This window comes from Gorilla gorilla, chromosome 2, assembly GCF_029281585.2.
Source record: "Gorilla gorilla gorilla isolate KB3781 chromosome 2, NHGRI_mGorGor1-v2.1_pri, whole genome shotgun sequence".
Taxonomy (NCBI): domain Eukaryota; kingdom Metazoa; phylum Chordata; class Mammalia; order Primates; family Hominidae; genus Gorilla; species Gorilla gorilla.
Genome location: NC_086017.1, coordinates 108,715,997 through 108,734,152, shown reverse-complemented (window position 1 = coordinate 108,734,152; position 18,156 = coordinate 108,715,997). Strand labels below are relative to the sequence as shown.

At 38.3% G+C, this 18,156-nt stretch overlaps 1 protein-coding gene across 2 annotated transcripts in view; it reads right to left on the bottom strand.

Annotated features, from left to right (window-relative positions):
- The window catches only part of CRYBG3 (crystallin beta-gamma domain containing 3), a 127,340-nt gene that overhangs the window by 20,817 nt on the left and 88,367 nt on the right, over nt 1–18,156 (bottom strand). For both annotated transcript variants that reach the window (XM_031009300.3, XM_055383470.2), the window contains 2 exons: nt 11,895–12,004; nt 8,444–8,570 (listed from right to left, as the gene is read on the bottom strand). In XM_031009300.3, the coding sequence (XP_030865160.3) occupies nt 8,444–8,570; nt 11,895–12,004 (237 nt within the window). The remainder of the gene's footprint in view (nt 1–8,443; nt 8,571–11,894; nt 12,005–18,156) is intronic.

Below are 18,156 nucleotides of genomic sequence, written 5' to 3'. Positions count from 1 at the left end.
AACAGTTCATCATAGCTCCATTGGAATGCTGTTATCTTCCAAATTCCATTACTATATAGGTCAGTTTCCATGCTACCCTATTCCTCTGTCCCATTTGTCTCTCCTTGTACTGATTCCCACTAATTATTACTGCTGTATAAAGCAATATATACTTGGTAGGATAAGTGACCCTAAATGTTGTTCTTAAAAATTATCTTGGCGATTTTTGACCCATTAGCTTTTCCAAATTAATCATAGGATAAGCTTGCCATGTTTTACTCCCCACCTCTACCCCCCAAAAGGAGAGAACACTGTGTTTTACCTGAAACAATATTAATTTGGGGAAGGCCATATCTGTACAATATTGAGTCTTTTTACCTATAAAAGATTGTATATCTCGATGTTTACTTCCTTCAAGAGTTTTTATAAAATTCCTAGGAAAAAACTTATTCCCTTCTGTTAGATTTATTTATAAGTACCCTTAATTTCTATGGTTTAATTGCTATTTATCTTATACTCTGCAACTTTTAAAAATGTGCTTTAGCCCTAATAATTTATCATTTACACCATAGATGCTCTTGCCAGTTTTGTTTTCTCCTTTTTTGTTTTAATCTTATTTTATTTTTTAGATTTTTTTTATTAGATAGAACTTCAGAATACCGAATAGTAGTGGTAATAGGGAGACCTTTGCCTGCTGCCTGAATTTAAAGAGCGCTGTTTCAGATATCTCACTGGGAAGTGTGATGTTTACTGGAAGTTTTTGTTGGCCTGCATTTTCAAAATGTGCATAATAGTTAATACCATTAACTATATATATATAGGTTCAGCTAAAAAGTTTAATAGTAACCAAATTCTTCTACACTTTTTAAAATTATTATTATACTTTAAGTTCTAGGGTACATGTGTACAACATGCAGGTTTGTTACATATGTATACATGTGTCATGGTGGTGTGCTGCACCCATTAACTTGTCATTTACATTAGGTATTCCTCCTAATGCTATCCCTCCTGACTCCCCCAACCCCATGACAGGCCCTGGTGTGTGATGTTCCCTGCCCTGTGTCCAAGTGTTCTCATTGTTCAATTCCCACCTATGAGTGAGAACATGTGGTGTTTGGTTTTCTGTCCTTGCAACAGTTTGCTTAGAATGATGGTTTCCAGCTTCATCCATGTCCCTACAAAGGACATGAACTCATCCTTTTTTATGGCTGCATAGTATTCCATGGTATATATGTACCACATTTTCTTAATCCCGTCTATCATTGATGGACATTTGGGTTGGTTCCAAGTCTTTGCTATTGTGAATAGTGCCGCAATAAACATATGTGTGCATGTGTCTTTATAGTAGCATGATTTATAATCCTTTGGGTATATACCCAGTAATGGGATTGCTGGGTCAAATGGTATTTCTAGTTCTAGATCCTTGAGGAATCGCCACACTGTCTTCCACAATGGCTGAACTAGTTTACAGTCCCACCAACAGTGTAAAAGTGTTCCTATTTCTCCACATCCTCTCCAGCACCTGTTGTTTCCTGACTTTTTAATGATTGCCATTCTAACTGGTGTGAGATGGTATCTCATTGTGGTTTTGATTTGCATTTCTCTGATGGCCAGTGATGATGAGCATTTTTTCATTTGTCTATTGGCTGCATAAATGTCTTCTTTTGAGAAGTGTCTGTTCATATCCTTTGCCCACTTTTTGATGGGGTTGTTTGATTTTTTCCTGTAATTTGTTTGAGTTCTTTGTAGATTCTGGATATTAGCCCTTTGTCAGATAGGTAGATTGCAAAAATTTTCTCCCATTCTGTAGGTTGCCTGTTCACTCTGATGGTAGTTTCTTTTGCTGTGCAGAAGCTCTTTAGTTTAATTAGATCCCATTTGTCAATTTTGGCTTTTGTTGCCATTGCTTTTGGTGTTTTAGTCATGAAGTCCTTGCCCATGCCTATGTCCTGAATGGTATTGCTTAGGTTTTCTTCTAGGGTTTTTATGGTTTTAGGTCTAACATTTAAGTCTTTAATCCATCTTGAATTAATTTTTGTCTTCTACACTTTATAAACTCATTCCTTCCTTTCATTCTGAGGCTGGATTTATAGTCTCCCTCTATTTGTAGCTGTGCCTCTTATTCAGTATCCTTCTACAGAATGAATCATTGTCTTGCCAATTCTTATTCTACTTCTTAAGATCATTTATGTCATCACAGTCTTAATTTCATCTGAAGTTTTTCTACAGCCTCTTGTTATAATGTTTCTTTGGTTTTGCCTCCTTGGAGCTGCCAGGGCTGGATTATTACTTCAAAGGCAGCCAAACTTCCATTCCGAGGCCCCAGTGGGGAAATTAGAGAAGCAACCAGCTAACTACTGCTCCCATGGAAATGCAATAAAATAGGTTACCCCACACACTCCTGGTCCAGCGCTTAAATGTTTTATGCAATAGTCTGAAAAGTCGCAGTTAACTCCACCTTAGATCAATCAACAGGTTCTCATGTATCTTGCTCCTGTCTATATATGCTATTATTCTTTTAATACCCAGTCTGACTTTAAAGCATTTCATCAATAGCTAGCAGCTGGAAATTACTATTTTTTCAACTTAGGTTCCCCACCATCCCCCAACTTCTAAAGCTATTATTATAATATTGTAAATGGATAAGACACAAACCTATAGTAAGTCCAAAGTACAACCCCTCTTACGGAATGAGCTCTGAAGTAGAAGAATGAACTTTACACAACTACTGCCTATACATTTTTAGGCATGAATGAATGAGTTTATTTAGTCGGCTTATTACATAATGGACTCTTGATATTTTTATAGCATTGTGCTAAGTAGAGGGGACATAAGAGTGACAGAATTCAAAGCTACAATAAATATAAATCATCCCCTCAATGGCTTTGCAGTTTCAGTAACTGTGATGAAAAGGAGAAAGTGAAAAGCATCTTAAGATGCAGAGAAAGAATATTAAGGCAGACAAAAGTCACTTTAAGAAATGAGGATCACTGAAGGCTTCCTAGAATTGAGGTCCTTTAAATTAGATCTCAAAGAATTTAGAGAGGGGAAAGAAAAACTTCATTCTATGTTTCCACATAAAAACACAAAATAGAGAAAGTTTAAGGAAGGTATTGGGAGGGGGAAGGGAAAGCTTGTAAACAGGATACACGAAAATGATTGAGCAATAATATTGGAAAAGTAGGACCTAATGTCATGGTCTGGGCTTTATGGGAAGGCTACATGCTCAATGCTGCAAATAAAAAGAACTGAAAAAGAAAGAGGCCAAAGGAAGAAAATTAGTTATGTACCCATCACAAGAATTTTAGAAAGACAGAATGAGGCTCTAAACTTAGTCATGACAATGGAAAGGAGATAAGAGGAAAAGCTTAAGACATATCATGGGGCCGGGTGCGATGGCTCACAGCTGTAATCCCAGCACTTTGGGAGGATGAGGCAGGCAGATCCCTTGAGGTCAGGAGTTTGAGAACAGCCTGGCCAACATGGTGAAACCCCGTCTCTACTAAAAATACAAAAATTAGCTGGGAGTGGTGGCACGTGCCTGTAATCCCAGCTACTTGGGAGGCTGAAGCATGAGAATTCCTTGAACTTGGGAGGCGGAGGTTGCAGTGAGCCAAGATGGTGCCACTGCACTCCAGCCTAGGTGACAGAGCCAGACTCTATCTAAAAAAAAGGGGGGCAGGGGGGTAATGATGATTGCTTTCAACAGAAACAGAGCAGAAAAGAAGAACAAGTCTATGGAGGAAAATGGGATGCTGGCAAAACATGCTGAAGACCCATGTGGAATCTGGGAATGAAGCTCAGGGAATAACTGAGTACTGCTTACTCTAGATATCTGCAAATCATCTACATTGATGGAGGTAAGAGCTGATGTTATGATAATGAAAATTTCTAAGTACAGGACAGGAAAGGCCAAGAATAGGTATCTGAGAAACATCTACACTTGAGAGGCCAAGAGTAAGATAACATTTAGATTTGATGAGTTTGTTATGCCATCTAATTCTTTTTTAATTCACATTCAGTACTTAGCACAGTATTTAGTAAAGAGCAGGTGTTCAATACTTTAGATTGAATAAATATAAAATGCATCTTCAGCAATGGTGTTATTGTGCAGCATTTGTGATATTTATATAAAGAATTCAGCTGGACAGTGCAGTGGTTTGTACCTGTAATCCCAGCACTTTGGGAGGCTGAGGCAGGTGGATCCCTTGAGCCCAGGAGTTTGAGACCAGCCTGGGCAACACGGTGAAACCCCATCTCAACCAAAAAAACACACAAAAACTAGCCAGACATGGTGGTGCACACCTGTAGTCCCAGCTACTTCGGAAGCTGAGATGAGAGAAAGAATTCAGCCACCTTAAATATTTTTCTTTGATCAAAGCAAAATGGAATACCTTTAAACTTTCTTCTACAAAATTACTAATCAGATGTGTTTTTCATTCATGGAACTCTACACCAACGCCCCAAGCATCATCCTAAGCCTTTTTTTTAAGTCATTTTATTGCCCTTTTCCACCCAGTATGATTACTCCTAAATATAGAAGGCTTTGGTTTCAGCCCCCACAAAACACTTAAACTTCCTTAGGCATGATATTCAATCTTTTTCATCTTAAAAGGTCTTCTCGTAATCACTGTTAAGCAATCAAGCCATTACCAAACCAAGGCTACTGAAAAACTTAAAGAGAAGACAATAGAAACCCATTCACCATGTTTTGAGATAGATATTTAGGCCTATTATTAGTCATGTAATTTTTCCAGATATATATCTCTGAGAAGAGCCTGATGAAAACCCTGGGTTTTAGTTCACTTTCCTAATTCTAGGCCACCTAATTTGTTGTTATTTTTCCCAGATGCTTACATAGAGCTGTCTTAGTATGATTAAATTAAATTTCCCTATATTAAATTACCTGATGATTTTAGAATTCTAAATGAATTTTGAAAGAGAACTGGGGACCATATTCTGAGGCAGACTTTTCTACTTGTCTACCATATACTTCATTTGAGAGCCACCAAACCACCTCCAGACTGTCACTAAAAATTAATCTCAAGTTTTTAAAAGGAAGTTAGCTCTGCTACAGTGGCAGAGATAAATTATTAAAATTTCACCTCCTTTCATTTTCTCCAAAATCTAGTAACAGAGAACACCTCTATGAGTTTATACATCTCTGATAGATTGTATTATTGTTTGAATATACTTTGTCAACTTCATCCCTGCCCAAGTGAGAGTCTATTCCCCTGCCTCATTTATGTCAGGCTTGGTCTTATGACTTGCTTTTGGAAACAGAATGTGAGTGGACACAATGATGTGTGCATAGGCAAAATGAATCTGAGCAGAAGCTTCAAATGTGACTCTGTGATTGTGACCTTGCTCCCTCTTTCCCCTGTCATGAAAATAGTCATGTCCCCAATTGGAGGTGCTCCCATTAGCCTGGTCCCAATGCAAAGCATATATCAAAAGTGTATCCAAAGCCAACTAACAAGCCTAAAGTGGAGGCCATGCAACTGTCTTGCCATTTTGAGACAAAATATGAAAATGAAACGAACATTTGTTTTAAACCACTATGATTCTGGAGACTGTTGTGAAAGCTAATACATGATATTATTCCTTCTGACCTTGTGAATCCTAAAGCCAGATAAATTCTTTTTCATATCCAATTAGAAATATGACCAGGATACTTATTTGCAACAGAACTGGAGGCTGTCCATGATTTGAAAATACCTGTTCTAACAGTTTCTTTACAGAAGAATTAACTGAGATACAGATAAATTAAGAGATTTGCTTAAGGTCATATTCGTTAGAAGCAGAACTATGAACTACACTCCTAGCTCCATTCACTATAAAATGACTGCAACACTGCAAACTATGTGTCAGTGCCCCTCTAGAATGTAACCTTCACCTGTACCAACAGAAGTTAGCCTGGAGCACACTGTCATTTTCAAAATATACTTATCTTCTATGAAGATGAAGTCTTAAGACTTCTCAATATTATACCATTGTGACACTTAAGCACCAAGCCATAACATGTCTGGGAATACCAACTGCAGGCAACATCCCTAGAATTCTGCAGTTTTAACTAACAAAAGCAAAAGCAAAGGATTACCTCATACTTACATAATGTCAACTTAATTACACAGAAACATTTCCTGGAATGAATCCAGAATTACACTGGATTGTGGCATAGGCAGCAGTATTAGGAAATCTACGAAAAAAGGCATATCAATTCCTAAGTACGAAGATAGTGGGGAGAATCACAGAAAGAATCAGAATGAATCAGAGAAGCAGAATAAGTAGTGTATCTAGCACTGTCCAGGGAAATGAGACAGAATCTGGAGGGTGTGAGCAACTAGGACCTAGAGAGTCAGACTCTATTTAGGAGGAACATTAGCCTACAGGCTAATCTCAAGGGATCTACCTTATTTTACCCAAATCTTATGCTCAACAAATAACCTCCTGATGACTAATTCAGTTTCCCTTGTTCTTCCAGAGAGGGGGAAAAAGCGCCCAGGACAGAATTTTCGAGCATTCCAGTCACTAGAATCCACTTATTACAAAATACTAAATTGACCTTCTGGTTTACATATCAATCTCCCTAGGTCTGATCAACTTAAGGCTTTGGGACCCCTGTTGAGGTGTCTTCATGGTCAATTTGCAGATCTTTGTAGGATATCCAAACTCCCTCATGTTCCTCCCACAAACCTGCTGCTATAACACATCTTCGCAAAAGATGTTTTAAATATTTTCAGTATATTATGAATGGCATTAAGATAACTAACATGCTACCCTTACATAAACTGAATATATTCTTTAACCAATTCTTGAAGTGAAAAGTCTATAGATTTCAAGTGCTTCCCAATAGGCACCTTCACTTATGCTGCCTGGATAAAAACTAGGACCAAAAACAGGACCAAAACTAGGGACATGCAACTCCACATGACAACTTACATGAAAACATCTCTGTTTATTTTCATCCCAAATTTTTCATTTTACACTTCATGAATCTAAAGGAATTATAACCCTTCAAAGAGAAATAGTAACACTAATTTTGACCCTGCTTCTAAAATGCCCTCCCTAGAAATTTTGTTGGTTTAGTTCACTGAATTAAGAGTTGTACAAAACCCTTTCAGGATAGTACTTTCAAATCTAGACCTCTATCTTTTGCTTTCAGAGTTAACACCAAGTAAGTATCTTTCTGCTGATTTGGCCACTAAAAATTGTTTAAAAAATTGCTTTCCAGTAAACATGGACTACCTTCCAATGTCTTTTCCAGCATTATCAAAGACTGCAGAGACTTGCCAGATCACATTCTTTTTTTTTAAACCAGTTTTCCTCCAACAGACAAGAAGTATTAGTAGCCACTTATTCTTTCCATGTTGGTGTCTACAGAGCCACTGAGAGAGACCAAGAACACTATTTATATTCTTGTTCTCAGCCAAGACTCTATAATTAGTCTGATACCAAGAATACTCTATCCAGGAATGCCTTGTGAAATAGGACTACATTGCTTAGGTTAAGATCAAAGATCCTGAGTATGGCTATTATCCTTGGAGTCAGCTCTGACAGAAAGGTTTGAGTCACTGCAACTATTATGTAGAGTTTCTAATCAGCTCTGTGTAAAACTGAAGCTTTGACCAAACATATCCCCAAGGAATTGTCATAACTAGATATCTTGAAAGTATCCCAGATCCTCACTACCTCTCTGCACAGATCCTATTGACTAGGGGCCCAGAATTGATGTCCTGGAGTTGTGATCCCATTTATCTCACATTTGAAATTCTAAATAAATGTGGTAAAAAGGAAAACCTACTTACTCTATAAATATGGGCCTCAGAGGTGACCCAGATCATTCTGCACGCACCAGACAGAAAGGCCCTGGTTCCCAAAAACAGGTTTGAATTTAGTATCTGTGGTGGCCCATGCCTTAAAGTAACATAGTTAACCTTAGTAGCAGACAAACTGTCATGTGACTTACCTAGTAGAATAATAAAGTGGTCAGGTTATTTTTATACTTAAGCAGCTATAAGAATAACAACCATGGTACTAATAGCTAACATTTAAATGAGAACTCACCATATGCTGTGCACTTTATAAGCATCATCTCATTTAATATCCCAATGGCCTTGTAAGTGCTATTGTTATTATTTTATTTTTATTTTTACAGATGGGTAAACAAGTAACTTTGCCAATGTCACTCAAATTGATTAAAGTATCAGACTGGGAGTTGGGCCTACATTATTCTAGTTCTTGAGTTTTACACCTCTGCTTTTTTTAAAAAAGGAGAATATTACATTTTTGTTGGATTTCATGAATGAACCTCAGTTTTACGATTGACAAATGAATTATTCATATTTTTCAGATTTTTATATTTCTCCTTGTATCATTTCTTCCAACTTCACATTATCATTGGTGGTAATTAAACTGGACAAGAAAAAGAGTCTTATAAGTATGCATTTTGCAAAGTACTTACATAGTCAATGGGCTTGAGAGATTTGACTTTAGATGCTGGGCAACCGCAGGAAGTAAGGTCAGCATAGAGGCCTTCTTCTAACACACAGTGATTAACAAACATGTCTTCTTGGTAATAGAGGAGCCAGCTAAAAGCCAAGCAGTAAGACATTCAATCAAATTGCATTCACTTGGCAGTATAGGCTCATTATCATGCTGTGGGAACTGGGGTAGGGGTAGGGCATAGAAAGTGGTGCAGAGCACCACCACACCAGCTTTAAAAAAACAAAAAACACAACAGCTACCACTATCATTCCTCAACTGCTTATGATGCGCCAGGCATTAGGCTAGGCACTTTACATATACTATTTCATGGTGTCCTTAATAATTCTATGAGTTAGGAACATCCTCATTTTTATAGGCAGCAAAAGTAAGGATTATAAAGGTAAGGTGATTTTCCCATGGTTCCTCAAACTACTCAATGATAGAGATGAAATTTGAAATAAGACAATGTGCGCTTTAAGCTAAAGACATTCTTTTTATTTAGTGCCTTCAAGTATAGCACTCTGGGATTAGATTAGGGTGATTATTAAGTACCTGAACAGATTATAAGTTCTTTTTGGGAAAAATTAAAAATGTTTGTATTCAGTTTAGATGAGTATAGAAGACAGATTGTTTTAAAAATCACACAAGAGTATATAAAACCTGTCACCTACAAATCTGACAACTAATGGAAAATTTTAAAAAGAAATAAACCCCTTAGAATCTTCAATAGTGAGTTATCTTCAATACAGCATTCATCAAAAATTGCTAAACACAGCCTTTTGAAAAGAAGGAGCCCAAGGGAAAAATTAAATGGCTGTTACTAATTTAGTTTTGGTGTGGTTAAGTTCTAGCCCTGTATTTTAAGATCACCAGAACTGCACTCTTGCTAGACCAGTTTAACTTTGGATAACCGCAGAAATGCTGTGTGACATTATAATTTACTGTCATGTCTTCTAATGTAATAAGCATTTCATAATCAACACTTATCAAAGGTTTCTAGTGTGCCAGGCATAAAGCTACTGCATTATTTTATTTAGCCCTTGTAAGAAACCTTTGAGGTAGGTACCGTTATTACCCCTCCTTTACAGATGAGGAAGCTGAGGTTCAGAGCGATGACTCATTTTGCCTAAAGTTATATAGCTAGAAAATGGTGGAACTGGGCTCAAATCCAGGTCTCTCACACATTCCAGGTGTTTACACAATGGCCATAGTTCTTGTATTCTTTTATCCTGCTGTTGTATGTTTCCTACATGAAGAGACATGTGTGACTAGTTTGTCCTAGAATTCAGTGTCAAGAAAAATACATTTTCCTCCAGAAAAACTTCAATGCTTCTCATTAACAATGATCCTAAATCTTGTAAAATATTTTCTTTTATCTTAGTGGAGAAGGAACTCAGAGCCAAATAATAGTAACAAAATTATTTCAGGTCCTTGCTGTGTGTGTGTGTATTTCTTATTAGAGTTGCAGATCTCTATTTAACTTATACTGCCCTACTTTATGTGTTTTAATGTAAAACTCTCATTTCCTTTTCAGAGGTAAGTATATAAACAAAAACAAATACAAGGAGGCTCAAGGCAGAACAGCTATAGGAAATAGGAGAAGGAAAGGACTGCTTGATTTAGGGTTAATCAAGAAGGTGAACAGAAATAATAGAGTGGACTGAACCTTAAAGAATATATCTGAATTATTATTAAGCAGGGGTCACAAACTTATATACCTGCAGGAGACCACACAGGTAATGCAGATGAGTAGTGTACCAGGCGGAAAAAAATTGGGAATGGTGGTGATTATGGTATGCTGGAAAGCACATATGCAATCTACTCACTACCAGCTAATTACTGACAAAGACAAAAGTTTTCTCCAAGTCGTAAAATCTTCTGATTTTTAAAGAGAAGGTGGAAAACAGCTTCTTCTGAAAAATATCCTAAACGTAAGTATTAATACAATTTTTTTAATTTAGTGTATAGCCCAAACAAATGACACCTGATGGCTAGATTTACCAGAGACCTCCAACCTTTGGTATGAAACAGGCATCAGCAAACTACAGCATGTGGGCCAAATCTGCCCCACTGCTTGTTTTCAAACAGCCTATAAGCTAAGACTGGTTTTCACATTTTCAGAGGGCTTAAAAATTTAAAAGAAGACTATTTCATGACATGTAAATGTTACATACAATTAAAATTTCAACGTCCATAAATAATGTTTCATTGGAACGCAGCTGTGCCTATTGGTTTGTGTATTGTGTATGGCTGCTTTTGTGCTACGTCTAATAGCAGTGTTGACAGTAGCTGGGACAGAGCCTGTGGAACCCCCAAAGTAAAAAATATTCACTATCTGATTCTTTAAAGTTTGCTGACCCCTGGTATAGAGGGTACGGAGGAAAGCAAACGTTAGAAGAGAGGAGAATAGGATGGGAAATGGATAGGGAAAGGAGGCTAGTTGATGGTAAAGGTCAAGAAAAGAAAGAGCTTGAACTTGATCGGACTGGTACTAGAAAATGGCTGGGAATTAAAGCATTAGTAAAAATATTAAACTGGATTTTGGGACACATAATTGGACTGTGATTTGTTTGGGGTAAACACTAGAAATAAGATGACACTGAAGCAGGGGGTAATTAAGAGACTGAAGTTTTTCAAGTGAAAAATAGAAGGCCCAGGTCTCTAATGATTCAAGGGAGAAAGGAGGAAAACTGACAAACCGAAGATATTTTAAAAGAAAAGAGAGACTTTGATAGGTTATTAGGTAGATGTTTGATACATAGAGATGCCAATGAACTGTACAGTTAAAGATAGTTAAAATGGTAAATTTTATGTTACATATATTTTAGCACAATAAAAAAATTGTAGAATATATTTTAGCCATGGGAATCACATGTAGTTTCATATACACGTGAAAAATATACAGTATATTGTTGCCATTGGAAGAATATCAGATTCAGAGATGAGAAAAAAAAAGACCAAAGGAATCATGGGTCTGAAATTTGGTATGTGATCTTGGAAAACCTTAACTCTGAACCTGGTTTCTGCATCTGTGAAATGGGGATGATAAATACTTTGTTAAAAGGTTAAAAAAATTAGGATTAATATGTCTTACTTGAATAAAAACACCAGGTATTTTTATAGCATTCTACTGTGTGAGATGGTAAATATACAATACAAACATTCAAAATATTTAGGAAATAATCTGAAATCACAGTGAGAGACAAAAATCAAAATGTTCCCTAAGTTGGTTAATCAGCATTCTGTTTTTCTGTATTCCATCATAGCTCAAAATACTTAAGCAAAATTAATATAGACCAGTTAGCAGGTAAAATGCCTGTTGAAGATAAATTTTAAAGATTCACTGTGCATGCAAAAAATATATCTCTGTAAATTTAAAAGTATTAGTTATTAAATAACATCAGAAACCACTAAGTAAGCATACTTACCAACCTCGAAGAACTTTAAAAGAACATGGCATGAGTGAAGTCAAATCAGAAGTTTCTTCTGTAAAATCTATACATTCACTTTGGAACCCTGGTTTGCTGAATGCTTTGAGCTATAAGAACAACAACACAACAGTTAAATAGAAAAAAAATGGTCTTAGATGATCACGAGCAAATAAAAACCTTTAATTTCACGAATTTATAAAATGCAGCAAAATATCAGAGTCATGTTTTATCTATTATCAATGAATTCATGTTAGGGATAATGATATGCTCCTTAAACTTGCTTTCTTACGTGTTTTCAGGAATGGAATGTCACTGTTTGTTTACCATTTTCTTGCCTCTCTTCCACCAAATTGTGGGAAGAGAGGCCTAGAAAAAATTCTCCCTAAAAGAGTACATCAGAGTCCTCCCTCCACTAACATGTGGTCCTTTATTCTCTCAAAAAATCATTATGCCCTATGTTGAGACCAGATGTATAAAAGAAGAAGCAATTTAGTGCTAAACCTGAAAGAGACTTAGATTAGTATGAGGCTACATGGTATGCTGCTTCTCTCCCTAGCTCTTCCTGATCCACAGTTAATATAAGAAGAGGAGAGCACGAGCGCATGCCCATAAGCAAGCACTAAGAGTGCCCAGGAGGGCACAGAGGCAGATGGCAGAGGAGATAATAATGACGGGATTAGTGGAAGATTTATGGTGAAGAAAGAAAGATATCTGTGTTACATATTTCAGCTTACAGGCTTCGGTTTTCTGATAAGAATACCTTAAATGTGCAGCTTACAGTTATATACAACTACATGTCTACTTTAGTCAATTTTGTCAAGAAAAATCCATGAAATCTCAACTATAATTCCCTTTAGACCAGATATATAATAATCTGCAACTCTAGTAGCCTTGAATCTACAATAGGAATGAAAAAAATTAAAGAGCCCGTAAAAATTTCATAATACACTGGAGACTTGGAACAACATGGCCCACAGGTCCACCCTGCCCTGACAGGCCTGCACTAGGGCACAGAACATCACAACAAACCATCTGCTCATGCTGTCATCGAGGATAAGGCTTTTCTGAGCAGCTAATGTTCACCTCCCTCGTCTTCCCAAAGGCCTTTTCTTAGAAGAATTGTTTCTTGGTTATCTCATTCTGCTCTGACCTTACTTGATCTGTTATCAAAGATCAGTCAAAATCAGGGAGGTGAGAAAACTACTTCCCCATATCATCTGTGGCTTGCACAACACCACTTCCTATTGTGAAACCACACTGTATTTGGAGGATTAAAACATCAAGGGACTTCTTGCCTTAAGGAGATGTGATCCAGCAAGTTTCTGTTGTAGTCCTAGCAGACACAGAGGATAGCAAAGAAATGAAGTCCAAACCAAGACATACTTAGGTTTTTTAACTTAAAGATGTATAAAATGTGAGGCTAAAAAGCAAATCACTTTTAACCTCCAAAAAATGCAGACATTTCTCCTGCATAGAAATATCTTTAAAAAAATAAAAGAAGGGGGAGGAGCCAAGATGGCCGAATAGGAACAGCTCCGGTCTACAGCTCCCAGCGTGAGCGACGCAGAAGACGGTGATTTCTGCATTTCCATCTGAGGTACTGGGTTCATCTCACTAGGGAGTGCCAGACAGTGGGCGCAGGTCATGGGTGCGTGCACCGTGCGCGAGCCGAAGCAGGGCGAGGCATTGCCTCACTTGGGAAGTGCAAGGGGTCAGGGAGTTCCCTTTTGGAGTCAAAGAAAGGGGTGACGGACGGCACCTGGAAAATCGGTTCACTCCCACCTGAAAACTGCACTTTTCCAGCGGGCTTAAAAAATGGCGCACCACGAGATTATATCCCGCACCTGGCTGGGAGGGTCCTACGCCCACGGAGTCTTGCTGATTGCTAGCACAGCAGTCTGAGATCAAACTGCAAGGCGGCAGCAAGGCTGGGGGAGGGGCACCCGCCATTGCCCAGGCTTGATTAGGTAAACAAAGCAGCCGGGAAGCTCGAACTGGGTGGAGCCCAACACAGCTCAAGGAGGCCTGCCTGCCTCTGTAGGCTCCACCTCTGGGGGCAGGGCACAGACAAACAAAAAGACAGCAGTAACCTCTGCAGACTTAAATGTCCCTATATGACAGCTTTGAAGAGAGCAGTGGTTCTCCCAGCACGCAGCTGGAGATCTGAGAACAGGCAGACTGCCTCCTCAAGTGGGTCCCTCACCCCTGACCCCCGAGCAGCCTAACTGGGAGGCACCCCCCAGCAGGGGCACACTGACACCTCACACAGCAGGGTATTCCAAAAGACCTGCAGCTGAGGGTCCTGTCTGTTAGGAGGAAAACTAACAAACAGGACATCCACACCAAAAACCCATCTGTACATCACCATCATCAAAGACCAAAAGTAGATAAAACCACAAAGATGGGGAAAAAACAGAACAGAAAAACTGGAAACTCTAAAAAGCAGAGCGCCTCTCCTCCTCCAAAGGAACGCAGTTCCTCACCAGCAACGGAACAAAGCTGGATGGAGAATGACTTTGACGAGCTGAGAGAAGAAGGCTTCAGACGATCAAATTACTCTGAGCTACGGGAGGACATTCAAACCAAAGGCAAAGAAGTTGAAAACTTTAAAAAAAATTTAGAAGAATGTATAACTAGAATAACCAATACAGAGAAGTGCTTAAAGGAGCTGATGGAGCTGAAAACCAAGGCTCGAGAACTACGTGAAGAATGCAGAAGCCTCAGGAGCCGATGCAATCAACTGGAAGAAAGGGTATCAGCGATGGAAGATGAAATGAATGAAATGAAGCGAGAAGGGAAGTTTGGAGAAAAAAGAATAAAAAGAAATGAGCAAAGCCGCCAAGAAATATGGGACTATGTGAAAAGACCAAATCTATGTCTGATTGGTGTACCTGAAAGTGATGCGGAGAATGGAACCAAGTTGGAAAACACTCTGCAGGATATTATCCAGGAGAACTTCCCCAATCTAGCAAGGCAGGCCAACGTTCAGATTCAGGAAATACAGAGAACTCCACAAAGATACTCCTCGAGAAGAGCAACTCCAAGACACATAATTGTCAGATTCACCAAAGTTGAAATGAAGGAAAAAATGTTAAGGGCAGCCAGAGAGAAAGGTCAGGTTACCCTCAAAGGGAAGCTCATCAGACTAACAGTGGATCTCTCGGCAGAAACCCTACAAGCCAGAAGGGAGTGGAGGCCAATATTCAACATTCTTAAAGAAAAGAATTTTCAACCCAGAATTTCATATCCAGCCAAACTAAGCTTCATAAGCGAAGGAGAAATAAAATACTTTACAGACAAGCAAATGCTGAGAGATTCTGTCACCACCAGGCCTGCCCTAAAAGAGCTCCTGAAGGAAGCGCTAAACATGGAAAGGAACAACCGGTACCAGCCGCTGCAAAATCATGCCAAAATGTAAAGACCATCAAGACTAGGAAGAAACTGCATCAACTAACGAGCAAAATAACCAGCTAACATCATAATGACAGGATCAAATTCACACACAACAATATTAACTTTAAATGTAAATGGACTAAATGCTCCAATTAAAAGACACAGACTGGCAAATTGGATAAAGAGTCAAGACCCATCAGTGTGCTGTATTCAGGAAACCCATCTCATGTGCAGAGACACACATAGGCTCAAAATAAAAGGATGGAGGAAGATCTACCAAGCAAATGGAAAACAAAAAAAGGCAGCGGTTGCAATCCTAGTCTCTGATAAAACAGACTTTAAACCAACAAAGATCAAAAAAGACAAAGAAGGCCATTACATAATGGTAAAGGGATCAATTCAACAAGAAGAGCTAACTGTCCTAAATATATATGCACCCAACACAGGAGCACCCAGATTCATAAAGCAAGTCCTGAGTGACCTACAAAGAGACTTAGACTCGCACATATTAATAATGGGAGACTTTAACACCCCACTGTCAACATTAGACAGATCAACGAGACTGAAAGTCAACAAGGATACCCAGGAATTGAACTCAGCTCTGCACCAAGTGGACCTAATAGACATCTACAGAACTCTCCACCCCAAATCAACAGAATATACATTTTTTTCAGCACCACACCACACCTATTCCAAAATTGACCACATACTCGGAAGTAAAGCTCTCCTCAGCAAATGTAAAATAACAGAAATTATAACAAACTATCTCTCAGACCACAGTGCAATCAAACTAGAACTCAGGATTAAGAATCCACTCAAAACCGCTCAACTACATGGAAACTGAACAACCTGCTCCTGAATGACTCTGGGTACATAACAAAATGAAGGCAGAAATAAAGATGTTCTTTGAAACCAACGGGAACAAAGACACAACATACCAGAATCTCTGGGACGCATTCAAAGCAGTGTGTAGAGGGAAATTTATAGCACTAAATGCCCACAAGAGAAAGCAGGAAAGATCCAAAATTGACACCCTAACATCACAATTAAAAGAACTAGAAAAGCAAGAGCAAACACATTCAAAAGCTAGCAGAAGGCAAGAAATAACTAATATCAGAGCAGAACTGAAGGAAATAGAGACACAAAACACCCTTCAAAAAATTAATGAATCCAGGAGCTGGTTTTTTGAAAGGATCAACAAAATGGATAGACCGCTAGCAAGACTAATAAAGAAAAAAAGAGAGAAGAATCAAATAGACGCAATAAAAAATGATAAAGGGGATATCACCACCGATCTCACAGAAATACAAACTACCATCAGAGAATACTACAAACACCTCTACGCAAATAAACTAGAAAATCTAGAATAAATGGATAAATTCCTTGACACATACACTCTCCCAAGACTAAACCAGGAAGAAGTTGAATCTCTGAATAGACCAATAACAGGATCTGAAATTGTGGCAATAATCAATAGCTTACCAACCAAAAAGAGTCCAGGACCAGATGGATTCACAGCCGAATTCTACCAGAGGTACAAGGAGGAACTGGTACCATTCCTTTTGAAACTATTCCAATCAATAGAAAAAGCGGGAATCCTTCCTAACTCATTTTATGAGGCCAGCATCATTCTGATACCAAAGCCAGGCAGAGACACAATAAAAAAAGAGAATTTTAGACCAATATCCTTGATGAACATTGATGCAAAAATCCTCAATAAAATACTGGCAAACCAAATCCAGCAGCACATCAAAAAGATTATCCACCATGATCAAGTGGGCTTCATCCCTGGGATGCAAGGCTGGTTCAATATATGCAAATCAATAAATGTAATCCAGCATATAAACAGAGCCAAAGACAAAAACCACATGATTATCTCAATAGATGCAGAAAAAGCCTCTGACAAAATTCAACAACCTCCATGCTAAAAACTCTCAATAAATTAGGTATTGATGGGACATATTTCAAAATAATAAGAGCTATCTATGACAAACCCACAGCCAATATCATACTGAATGGGCAAAAACTGGAAGCATTCCCTTTGAAAACTGGCACAAGACAGGGATGCCCTCTCTCACCACTCCTATTCAACATAGTGTTGGAAGTTCTGGCCAGGGCAATTAGGCAGGAGAAGGAAATAAAGGGTATTCAATTAGGAAAAGAGGAAGTCAAATTGTCCCTCTTTGCATACGACATGATTGTATATCTAGAAAACCCCATTGTCTCAGCCCAAAATCTCCTTAAGCTGATAAGCAACTTCAGCAAAGTCTCAGGATACTAAATCAATGTACAAAAATCACAAGCATTCTTATACACCAACAACAGACAAGCAGAGTGCCAAATCATGAGTGAACTCCCATTCACAATTGCTTCAAAGAGAATAAAATACCTAGGAATCCAACTTACAAGGGATGTGAAGGATCTCTTCAAGGAGAACTACAAACCACTGCTCAAGGAAATAAAAGAGGATACAAACAAATGGAAGAACATTCCATGCTCATGGGTAGGAAGAATCAATATCGTGAAAATGGCCATACTGCCCAAGGTAATTTACAGATTCAATGCCATCCCCATCAAGCTACCAATGACTTTCTTCACATAATTGGAAAAAACTACTTCAAAGTTCATATGGAACCAAAAAAGAGCCCGCATCGCCAAGTCAATCCTAAGCCAAAAGAACAAAGCTGGAGGCATCACACTACCTGATTTCAAACGATACTACAAGGCTACAGTAACCAAAACAGCATGGTACTGGTACCAAAACAGAGATATAGATCAATGGAACAGAACAGAGCCCTCAGAAATAACGCCACATATCTACAACTATCTGATCTTTGACAAACCTGAGAAAAACAAGAATGGGGAA